The 12,307-nt window shown below is 41.4% G+C and overlaps 1 protein-coding gene across 5 annotated transcripts in view; it reads left to right on the top strand.

Annotated features, from left to right (window-relative positions):
• The first annotated feature begins 302 nt into the window (after positions 1-302).
• LOC124115131 overlaps positions 303-12,307 on the top strand; it is a 43,103-nt gene continuing 31,098 nt past the window's right edge. For 4 of the 5 annotated variants that reach the window (XM_046475963.2, XM_046475965.2, XM_046475967.2 and 1 more), the window contains exons 1-3: positions 303-373; positions 3,667-3,771; positions 5,040-5,142. In XM_046475963.2, the coding sequence (XP_046331919.2) occupies positions 5,040-5,142 (103 nt within the window). In that variant the 5' untranslated portion in view covers positions 303-373; positions 3,667-3,771. Of the gene's footprint in view, positions 374-3,666; positions 3,772-5,039; positions 5,143-7,912; positions 8,174-12,307 lie in introns of those variants that run through there. The other variant, XM_046475966.2, reaches the window with a different exon arrangement.

Genomic DNA, 12,307 nt, shown 5'->3' with positions numbered 1-12,307 from the left:
TTATTTCCGATCAAATGTGTTGTAAAAGCGCTTCTTGGGAACAACTTCCAACAGAATACCCAGTTAGCATGGAATGATAGGAATTAACGTAAGGAAAATAGTCTTGTTGGAAAATACTCTCGATAGCAGAACGGCTCTTCATACAACAAAGTCAATTTACAAATTATTTGGAATGATATTTATAGCAAAGATAATCTGACATATAATCTGCATAAAAAGATATGTTTTTCGTAACAATAAATCACATTAGCGCATCCCTTATGAAACGAAATATTTCATTTGCAATTTCGCGCACATGTGGTCACGTGACGTTTGATATAGACATGCAGGAGTTGTAGTTCTTGTGACACCGGCTTCATATTAGGAAAAACATGTATGTATTATTGATTTTGTGCATTTCAAAGAAGCGTTTCTCATAGTATAGAAATCGCGCTACAACATGCAAGCTGCTTGAGTTTGAAAGGAAGCATCTGAAACCCGTTGTTTATTCTGCTTTATTACGGTAGTCAGACGTCCGCCATCTTGGACGGTGTGTTATGATAATATACAACATATCTGTGGGATTTCATTAAAAATGAGTTTTCACGGCAAGTGCATGACAGTCATGTACATATAGAGGGTTTTTAATACTGCTCATTTATTGATTTGTCACGGAGAAGTCGGTTTGATATTGGGCAACTACCGACTCGGGTTGTATGCGGGCTATTTTTAGAACAGAAAGATGTTTTCTCAGACATGTGTTATGACTAGTTGTGTATCAACATGTATGTTCGTACGCTAAACAAAACATAAACAATTGTAAGACCTCGATATTTTGTCATATTTTCTAACCTGTTTAATGTTTTCAATCTGTAATAAACAATGTTGCTAATATGAACCTAATATCAGCCGAATATTGTAAAGTGCAAAGGGTTTTATTTTTCTATGATATGGGCCATAGTCAAATAATGGATATTTAGGAGTGACATGTGTTATTATTGAAACATTTGCAGGTATTTGTAAAGAATTCTAGACTTTAGTGTCCCTGGCAGGCAAATTTGGAGGAAAAAATTATCATTTTGTTCCAGATTAGAAGAATGTTTTTATGTTCATATTTTTTTGGAGTTCAGATGTATTTTAACATTGTATTTTGTGATTGCATTCAATGCAGTTATATATCAGTAAACATTGAAGCCTCTTTCTGTTTATTGGTCCTGGTATAAGAAAAGTAAAAGTTTCCTCTACAATACAGTAACATCAGTTATTAGTTAGATGTGTTCCTATGAATGAGAATTAGACTTTGTTCAGTTCAGTTGTTGCATGTTTGGGACTTATGACTACATGATAAAAAAATCATCTTGGGTCACAGACTTGCTCATACTTAGTTTTTTGTTTGAAGTTAGAACAATTGTCCTTTTCTTTCATTTTAATCCATACTATGTATTTGATTATGTCATAATTCCAAAACTTTCAAGTGTTAGAAAGAAAAGAGATAGGTGTCAACCATTGGAACATGTCTTTAGCTTCATACCAATGTTTCTAATTGTTCAGCTACTTTACAGTTTGCCATTACAAGGGAGCCTCGTACACCCTCGTCCTGTGTAAATATGTTCTGTTTCTTTAGTGATGTGAATGTGAAGTTTAAAACCTGATAATAGAAATTATCATATAAAGGCTAGTGTTATTGATGCAATAAATCAGTCCGATGAACTCGGTATCATGATCTGATACATATATCACAATATGCTTAGATAGGAGTTTTCCACAGTGTCACAGAAACATGAAGACAAACATGGCAGCAAGTACGGTATGATGAATTGGGTGATTCACTCAAATATGATAAAGCTACTTCATTGAGTGAAAGTACATCTTAAACATCCTTTATTGTAAGCATGACATTAGGTGATAAAGAAATTATTACCTCAACAATTTGTGGATTTCACCAAAGGCTCGCATAATATGTTTTTTTTATTCCTAATATGATATTTACAGTACAGAAACACTTTTCTACTAATCTCTCTTTATTGCCATGCTCCAGTGGTTGTTGGACATGCCTGATTTCACCTGGTGTATTAACAGCCTAAAAGGGCTGGGGTAGCTAATGGTTAAAGCTTTCACTCATGTCCTCATCACACACCATATGTGTGTCACATCCGGACTGCCAAAAAATGTAATTAACAAAACTATGCATGTGTTGTGACAAAGAAAAGAGTCCAAGAAATTTAAAGTCCTGAATCCTGTTCTTTGTTGTTTTACCCTGCACTCGGCAGTATTAGCATTATGTCACAGCATGGAGCCTGGGACAGACAAACCATTGGTTGATATTATGGACAACATTCCAAGCCGTCAGGGTACGGTGACATGCATGCACTAAACCAAGTAACTACTTTAGTCACCTCCTCAGACAAGTGCTGTAGACCTATTCTTACCTGGGACCCCACCAAACACGTTTGCCACATGTACATGTCATTCGTCACTACTCACCCCTTTTTCCGTAACCTGCGAGAAGACTCATCCCCCTATCGATGAATGTTATGTGTGAAAATACGACAAACCAATCAGAATGCGCGTATGGTTTCAAGTTCTTCGTCAAAGAATCCCTCAGAAATAATATTTAATTTTTCATATGTCTTGCATCTAAAAATACACCCAAGACACAGTTAAATATGTTCAAACATACTGTATAACTCCGCATGTCCAGATGTGCTTTAAATTGCATTTGAAATATATATAATATACGGGGAAATATGTGTGAACCATTATGCCACGAATTGACAATTGTTTTAGGTAGGCCCATTTGCGCTAAGACGGAACCCGGTCGCAAAAATGGCCATGAGAGGGGCATGAGTCGCTATTCGGCTTGTCCCGGAATAATACGAGTTCGTCACGAATGATGTACATGTTTTTTTGTGTTTGGGTACCTGCGACACTAATGTTTGTGTACTGACACAATGAAAATGCATAACTAGAAAACTGAAAAGATGTGTATTTGTCCAACGGGAAACACATCGAATGAGATTCAAACCTGCCTGATGGCATTGTTGTGTTTGATTTTCTCATGCCTAAATACCCAGAACAACTTTATTTGACTTTTGTGGCCATTTTGCCAAATATGTCGAAAAAATCGAAGTGTTTCAATATAGTTAAGACTCCATCAAGCATGTTAAGTGCTGGAAGTGTATGCAAGCTTCAGGAAAATAGAAGTTTCAAAGGGCATTTGACTAAATAAAGTCTTGTAGCTGGCTAGTTGAATCATGCAAATCAGGGTGCGAATTCCTTGTTTTCAGTTCTGATGGCTTAGTTAAAATAAGTTCATGTTGCCTGAAGAGCATAAGAAATATTATTTTAACTACAGTACCATGTGACAGTGTGTATTGTATTATTGAAACAGTTGATGGGACGGACATGGAAAGTGGACATGTGAATATGTTTAATGCACAGCAAGTTATTTTAGGAATTCAGACATGAAAACAATTATTGTCCGTCTCAATACAAAGGAATGGACTAACTTTCAGTTACATTGTAGCTGCTTTGTCTAGCCTTGGTGCAGTGGCATTCACCTTAAGTACCTGAACATCTTTATCAGTTGACACTGCCCTGTGGCACTCTTCAATTAGAAACACATTTTTGTTTAACCTCCTCAGCGAAAAGAACTGTTTTCTAGGCTATTTCTTTACTGTATTGCAGTTACAAGAAAGCATGGTGGGAAATCAAGAGGAGATAACCCCTGGAGGAATGTTTCACTGAGAGGTTACCTGCCTGTCTTCCAGAGATTCTGGTCATCAGCCCAAAGTAAGCATCTCTTGTTTCCAGTCTCCATTGCAAGTTTCCTATTCAGTATCTTCCCCCGGCACATTAGACTAGCCCACCTCGGCACATTAAACAGGTCTTCGTCAAACACTCCTGAGTCGACTAGCCCCAATTTGTCTTTTGGAATCATTTTCCGTAGATTTTCGTATGTTGAGCGTACTAAATAAATTCTGGAAGATCACCATGTAATTACTTGCCCCAAAACAATTGAATGTTTTTCTTATTTCCACATTCCTGTTCATACCTAGGGTTGATATTTTGTCTATAGTATGTTGGAAAGAGCATTGTAAAGACAAACATACTAACTATAGCTGGGTTTAACACAGTGCAGCCATGCAAGTCCAGTACGCACAAAGGTATGGAATGGATGCAGAGAAGAAATATCAATGCATATCATTGACTATACTATTGGTATGGTTGTACTCAAAACATTTGCAATGGTTCGCCTCAGTTTTCATGTTTAAGGATAGAAATCAAAACTGGACCAGTCATATGTATTACAAAACGGACTGACAGTTGTCATGGTACAATTGCTGTGGGTCTTACCTGTGATGTTGCTGTGTCACTACCGTGATGTTGCTGTGGGTCAACCCTGTGATGTTGCTGTGTCACTACCGTGATGTTGCTGTGGGTCAACCCTGTGATGTTGCTGTGTCACTACCGTGATGTTGCTGTTGGTTACCAACATGATTTTGCTGTGGGTCACCACCGTGATGTTGCTGTGGGTCACCACCGTGATGTTGCTGTGGGTCACCACCGTGATTTTGCTGTGGGTCACCACCGTGATGTTGCTGTGGGTCACCACTGTGATTTTGCTGTGGGTCACCACCGTGATGTTGCTATGGGTCAACCCTGTGATATAGCTGTGTCACCACCGTGATGTTGCTGTGTCACCACCGTGATGTTGCTGTGGGTCAACCCTGTTATGTTGCTGTGGGTCACCACCGTGATGTTGCTGTGGGTCAACCCTGTTATGTTGCTGTGGGTCACCACCGTGATGTTGCTTTCGGTCAACCCTGTTATGTTGCTGTGGGTCACAACCGTGATGTTGCTGTTGGTCACCACTGTGATGGTGCTGTGGGTAAACCCTGTGATGTTGCTGTAGGTCACCCCTGTGATGTTGCTGTAGGTCACCCCTGTGATGTTGCTGTGGGTCACCGCTGTGATGGTGCTGTAGGTCAACCCTGTGATGTTGCTCTGTCACCACCGTAATGTTGCTGTGGGTCACCACTGTGATGTTGCTGTTGCAGATGCCGTCCCGGAGACGCACCCGGTCCGCCCGGCAGAAGAGCGGGGCCAAGCGGTTCTCCATCGAGGGAGATTCTGCCTACTCCCCTGGGCTGTCCACTTCAGGTAAGCACAATATATATATATGAGCGCTGCATGTGAACTATGACTTGCTGGAGCACTATCTGGAATGACAGTTTGTCTTTCAAAGATGCCTTTGATCATTGCAACACATCACAATATAAAGGCAAACTACCCTGTATTTTTATTTTCTTCTCATCCAATGTATATTATAATAGTGAGCAGAATGATACAAAAATGGGGAATATATCTATCAGAGACTGCTTTCTTGGTTTGTGTAACTGTCCCCTCGTACATGTTGATAAGGAGCATGAGATCATGGTGTTAGTTAGCCCTGACTGGGAGCCAGGGTAGACGGTGTTCCCAGGAGGCCATGCTGTGAAAGCCGACCTATATGGAGTGAGCTGGGTATTGAACCATATATATGACTGTAGATAAGCCAGATTTGGAGAACCAGAAAAAAGACTCAAAAGAAAGGGGGCGGCCTATGTAAAGGTTACACATTCATCAAACTATTCTTCTATTGGTAAATAAAGTACATCATATCGCTTCAGGTGAACGAACAATGCAATAACAAACTATGTCAATGAAAATGTGAAATTAGCGATTTCACATCACTAGACATGATGATTTACCAATTCATTTGCATTTCCTGTCCTGCTAGGCATTGTTTTATATGCAGGGATTAAGATTACCGCGTGTATTGTCTTGTATTGAGCCGGAATAGCAATCATCTGTACATACATATTCTCCCAATTTACCCGTGATTAAGTTAAGACATACCCAATAATATATCAGAAAAGAATTTTTTTGCAATGATTTGAAAAAATGGTATCTGAATAATATATTCTGATATTGTTGTATTTAAGTGCTGGTGTTACTCTATATATTTAAAATAATAATGACCAGGCATGTGTGGTAGCATTCACTGTATTTTGTCGGATACTTTTTATGTAGGGAACAATTTGACCTGTCCTGTCACCAGTCCAGATATACAATGAACACTTTTCTTTATTACCAGATAGTGTAACAACAGGACTAACTTGCGTAATTCAATTCAGATTTGTTGATCATGATGCGAAAATACCATTCTGATACAAATTTCAAGGATCAAGTCATACCTTGGCTTAACTTTGAGATTGGCCTATCTACAGTCATATACAGTATTTAGGTGACCCAAATTAAGACTGGAAGTCAAGAGTCCTTGTCATGGTCAAAATTAAGTAATGGGGTCTGATTTTAATATTGCAACATACCTGCAGGACCCAAAATGTGTGGATTGATGCTCATGATATCAATCACTGGATTGTCTGACCCAGACTCCATTATTTACAGACCGCCATTATATAGCTGGAATATTGCTGAGTGCGGCGTTAAACAACCAACCAACCATCCAATCAACAAAATGCTTAAAGTTTAGTGCAGGCAGTTGAAGAAGTGTTTGTTAGTGCTTCTGAAACAAGCAGCTGTGACTGCATACTTAGAAACTAAACATTATGTGATATCAAATTTCCGTCTGGAATTCTATGACATCATGATACAATGGATAACATGCTTCTTTGTAATAATTGATTTTCCCTGGTTAACAGAATAAGGAAAAAACACAGAATAAATCAAAGTTGTTCTTATATATATTGATGAAGCTAATATTTAGTTATTGTGGCATCCATTTCACCAAGCCAAAGAATTTCTAGGATCACATCCCTTGTCACATTCTCTGACCAATCAGATTGCAGCATACACATTCCTTTATTTTAGAGTAAGCTCCCTTGTGGGGACCTGACTCAGTACTTGGCTCATAGTGACTTGGTGTCTTGCCCCTGCAGCATGGGACGTTGCTCCAGTCAACGGGTTACTACACTTCCGATCTAGTCCCATTTTAAATTCTTGTCAAGACCAAAATAAGTTCACATGCATGGAATGTAGAAAGGACTGTTCTCACAATTTCACTTTTATTGCACATTTGTGAAAATTTGCATCCGTGAAGCAAGTAAAGAAGGCCTTGTAGCATGTGTGGTATGTGTTACTTATATCATTGATACATAGTTTCCCTTCTTTAAATATATTTAATTCTGATTCACAATCCCTGCTGTAATGAAGCATGTAGAACTTTCTAGAAAAGTAAATGACTTGGTTTATAGCATGTCATCATATCTTGTCAGTGTGGATTGTTGTTCTCAATATCATTTGTTCACAACAAACAAACAAACAAACAAACAAACAAATAAGCTGTTGACTACTGAGGAGCACATGATAGGGAGTATCCTCCTGCACTATTTTTTGTTTGTTTGTTTGTTGTTTAACGCCACACTCAGCAATATTCCAGCTTTATGACGGCAGTCTGTAAATAATCAAGTCTGGACCAGACAGTCCAATGATCATCATGAGCATCGATCCACACAATTGGGATATGATGACATGCATCCCGTTAGTTGCCTCTAACGACAACCACAGTAGCCTTTTACGGCAAGCATGGGTTGCTGAAGACCTATTGTACCCCAGATTTTCATGGGTCTACTGCTCTATGTCATCCTCCTCCTTCACATTACTCTCTATGAAGTATGATGATCATCAATATGGTGATACAGGTGTCTCAGTTGGTCCGTGCAGAGTTGCTTCCCTTTGGCATGCCACAAACCCATCATTAATGATTAATCCCAGATTTGCACAGATTATGTTTCTAGGTCCGTCAGCACCAGTTCCGTGCTTGTGGATTTCACCATAGTGGCAAACATCTCTGACCTGCTTGTTCTAATCTTGTTAATGTCATTGTAATGTCTGATGCAATAATACATTTCTTGTTTGGTTGTTCCAGTGTTACATCAGAATTGTGTCAGGAATAAGACTGACAATTTGTGATCAGGCATCTGCCCAATCAAACAACACGTCCACACTCACCTAGACAAGTTCTTCCGCGACTGGCTCAGTCTGTCCGCCTTATTCATGACTCAGCCCCTACAGGCTAAGCCCCATCCATATACTAGTTAAACTGGTACATTTGAACATTGTGTGTGAGAGTATAGACAGCTTTCTATAATGTCAAGTGGTTTGAGAGTTAGACTTCCAAAATCAAAAGGTAGGAATTTGGTTGAATTCTTTTCTTGGGATCAGTCTTGTGTTTTTGTTATACTAACCACCTTTAATGCACCAGTTCCTCACGTGTTGGTTCACTTCTTTAACACATTTACTAATATTTCACCTCTCAATTTGATCTATTGAATGGACTGGTGTTGTCATCTAAAACTGTTCACCATCTTTTGTGGACTAGAAACTTGGGACAGAGCAACCCTGTATTCAGGGAGAAATTGCAAGATAACCGATGTGTATAACTTGGTCACATTAAAATCAGACCTTTTATTGAGATACAATACCTCTCTGTGTGACATTCTGAGGACATATCTATGGGACGTTGTATCAGGTGGACTTTCTGATCAGCCAATCAGCATCCAGGCTTCCAAATTCTCAGTACGAGTGAGTGAAGCATTCAGACAAGCATCTCTGAAGCGTTTCTCGAAAACGAATATAATCAGAGTGTTACAAGTGCGAAAAATATTAATAAAACTCTTCTATTGTTGATACAGCTTGCCAGGGCATCAGCACACAAAAGGGGGTACTTTCAAGGGTATATTTGTTCTGTAGCAAGTTTCATTTGCTGATGTTGAAATCTCCAAATCGAGGTAAAGAAATAAGGCCGAATTATCAGGAAAGCTGACATTTAATTGGCTGAAGAAGTCATGATCCTTCATTGAGACTGGATTCTCCAGACCAATAATGATGGTGCCTCATCTCTCTATGCAGACAAGTATTGTATTGCAGTCTTAAAATTAGGGTGGAGGGAGGTTCTTGGAGTTGGATGTCTTAGAATATAAATTTAGAAAACCCATGAATCTTTAGCTGTTTATACTAGTGTTACAACAAGGACTCCTTTACTTTACGTCCAACAATGTAAGAAGATGTGTGTATGTCCTCTGCAAGTGTATATCAGTCCCATATCAGTCCCATATCAGTCCCATATCAGTCCCATATCAGTCCCATATCAGTGTGAGTTCAGTTCAATGCCCACTGCTCAAAACAAGTGTTTGGTTGTTAGGTTATTCTCTGATGCATGGAGTGCAACTCAAAGATCTGTTTGGACTTCTCAAGTGTGCCATGGGGCACTCTCAAAGTTTTCAGGTGGGCTCCTTGGAACTCCATCACCTAGATAATGATCAGTTTTATTTGGGAAGTTTGGCATGTTCATAGGTCCATTTCTAACGTCTTGTTCTCATTTATTTGTGCAAAAGTATATTCATCACTTGCCTTATACAACAAACATATTCACAATGCATATATGTAAAAAGAAATATGATTTCTGTGTGTGGTGTTAAGGCACCAGGAACTGACATTAGTATTTTGATCATGCCATTGCCACTCCCAATACAAAGAATTTCAACTCTGTATCAGGTAATCAAGATACATGTCATGTTGTGACAAAGTGTACTGTTACCATAGTTAATCAATTAGATCAGATCAAGAATCAGGAAGTTTGACCATGTTTTGACCATGCTCTTAAATTCTCCCAAAGGCATATTGGCTGTGTAAACTGTTCCTCCTCTGAAATTGACAGACTGAGGAAGCTGAACTTTAATTTATGTTTCTCCTTATGATGACGTTATATTTTGTTCAAATCAGTTTGTTTGTTTTAGTCCTCAGTATATACACTGAAAACATTTGAATAGCAATGATGTCATCAACTTCTTTTAATTGTCTTTGTTGTCATTTTGAATTGTTGACTGCCTATCCAGGTGAGCTACAGTGCCCGCATGGCTTGACATTTTGAAGATGTGGTCGTAGTGAAGGTGTAATGATACGGTGTGTGAGATACGATATATATCTCGATACTGTGGATACGATACAATTCGTATATTTCCCAAGTTGAAATTCTTTCTTTTTGCAGGTGAATCACAAACCCTAATCAATTGTTATTAAATGTCACAGTTGGGATATTGTAGTGCAGAAACATATTGGTAGAGGGCAATGTGAATGTCGTGCTATTCATGTCCATCCATGAAATACTAGAGAATCTGCGTAAGTTGGTTGTTGAACTGTTTCTGTTATTGTTCACATGAAGTGAATAGAGCATCTTCCCAGAGTCTGCCCCCCTGGTCTAGTGAACAGAGAGTCTTCCCAGAGACTGTCCCTGTGGTCTAGTGAACAGAGTCTTCCTGGAGACTGCCTCCATGGTCTAGTGAACAGAGAGTCTTCCCAGAGACTGTCCCTGTGGTCTAGTGAACAGAGTCTTCCTGGAGACTGCCTCCATGGTCTAGTGAACAGAGAGTCTTCCCGGAGACTGTCTCCACAGTCTAGTGAAAAGAGCATCTTCCCGGATACTGACTCTGTGGCCATGTGAACAGTCTTCCTGGAGACTGCCTCCCTGGTCTAGTGATTAGAGCATCTTCCTGGATACTAACTCTGTGGCCATGTGAACAGTCTTCCCGGAGACTGCCCCCCTGGTCTAGTGAATAGAGAGTCTTCCCGGAGTCTGCCCCCCTGGTCTAGTGAACAGAGAGTCTTCCCGGAGACTGCCTCCATGGTCTAGTGAATAGAGAGTCTTCCTGGAGTCTGCCCCCCTGGTTTAGTGAACAGAGAGTCTTCCCGGAGACTGCCTCCATGGTTTAGTGAATAGAGAGTCTTCCTGGAGTCTGCCCCCCTGGTCTAGTGAATAGAGAGTCTTCCTGGAGTCTGCCCCCCCTGGTCTAGTGAATAGAGAGTCTTCCTGGAGTCTGCCCCCCAGGTCTAGTGAATAGAGAGTCTTCCTGGAGTCTGCCCCCCTGGTCTAGTGAATAGAGAGTCTTCCTGGAGTCTGCCTCCATGGTCTAGTGAATAGAGAGTCTTCCTGGAGTCTGCCCCCCTGGTCTAGTGAACAGAGAGTCTTCCTGGAGACTGCCTCCATGGTCTAGTGAATAGAGAGTCTTCCTGGAGTCTGCCCCCCTGGTCTAGTGAACAGAGAGTCTTCCCGGAGACTGCCTCCATGGTCTAGTGAATAGAGAGTCTTCCTGGAGTCTGCCCCCCTGGTTTAGTGAATAGAGAGTCTTCCTGGAGTCTGCCCCCCTGGTCTAGTGAATAGAGAGTCTTCCTGGAGACTGCCTCCCTGGTCTAGTGACTAGAGAGTCTTCCTGGAGACTGCCCCCCTGGTCTAGTGAACAGAGAGTCTTCCTGGAGTCTGCCCCCCTGGTTTAGTGAATAGAGAGTCTTTCTGGAGTCTGCCCCCCTGGTCTAGTGAATAGAGAGTCTTCCTGGAGACTGCCTCCCTGGTCTAGTGAATAGAGAGTCTTCCTGGAGTCTGCCCCCCTGGTCTAGTGAACAGAGAGTCTTCCTGGAGTCTGCCCCCCTGGTCTAGTGAACAGAGAGTCTTCCTGGAGACTGCCTCCCTGGTTTAGTGAATAGAGAGTCTTCCTGGAGTCTGCCCCCCTGGTCTAGTGAATAGAGAGTCTTCCTGGAGACTGCCTCCCTGGTCTAGTGAATAGAGAGTCTTCCTCGAGTCTGCCCCCCTGGTCTAGTGAAAAGAGAGTCTTCCCGGAGACTGCCTCCATGGTCTAGTGAACAGAGAGTCTTCCTGGAGTCTGCTTCCATGGTCTAGTGAATAGAGAGTCTTCCTGGAGTCTGCCTCCATGGTCTAGTGAATAGAGAGTCTTCCTGGAGTCTGCCCCCCTGGTCTAGTGGATAGAGAGTCTTCCTGGAGTCTGCCCCCCTGGTTTAGTGAACAGAGAGTCTTCCTTGAGACTGCCTCCATGGTCTAGTGAACAGAGAGTCTTCCTGGAGACTGCCTCCCTGGTCTAGTGAACAGAGAGTCTTCCCGGAGACTGCCTCCATGGTCTAGTGAACAGAGAGTCTTCCTGGAGACTGCCTCCCTGGTCTAGTGAACAGAGAGTCTTCCTGGAGTCTGCCCCCCCTGGTCTAGTGAATAGAGAGTCTTCCTGGAGTCTGCCCCCCTGGTCTAGTGAACAGAGAGTCTTCCCGGAGCCTGCCCCCCTGGTCTAGTGAACAGAGAGTCTTCCTGGAGTCTGCCTCCATGGTCTAGTGAACAGAGAGTCTTCCTGGAGACTGCCTCCATGGTCTAGTGAATAGAGAGTCTTCCTGGAGTCTGCCCCCCTGGTCTAGTGAACAGAGAGTCTTCCTGGAGTCTGCCTCCATGGTCTAGTGAACAGAGAGTCTTCCTGGAGACTGCCTC

Source organism: Haliotis rufescens, unplaced genomic scaffold, assembly GCF_023055435.1.
Source record: "Haliotis rufescens isolate VD_foot unplaced genomic scaffold, xgHalRufe1.0.p SCAF_14, whole genome shotgun sequence".
NCBI classification, from domain to species: Eukaryota; Metazoa; Mollusca; class Gastropoda; order Lepetellida; family Haliotidae; genus Haliotis; species Haliotis rufescens.
The sequence above is the reverse complement of the archived record's forward strand: the minus strand, read 5'-3'. Positions and strand labels throughout refer to the sequence as shown.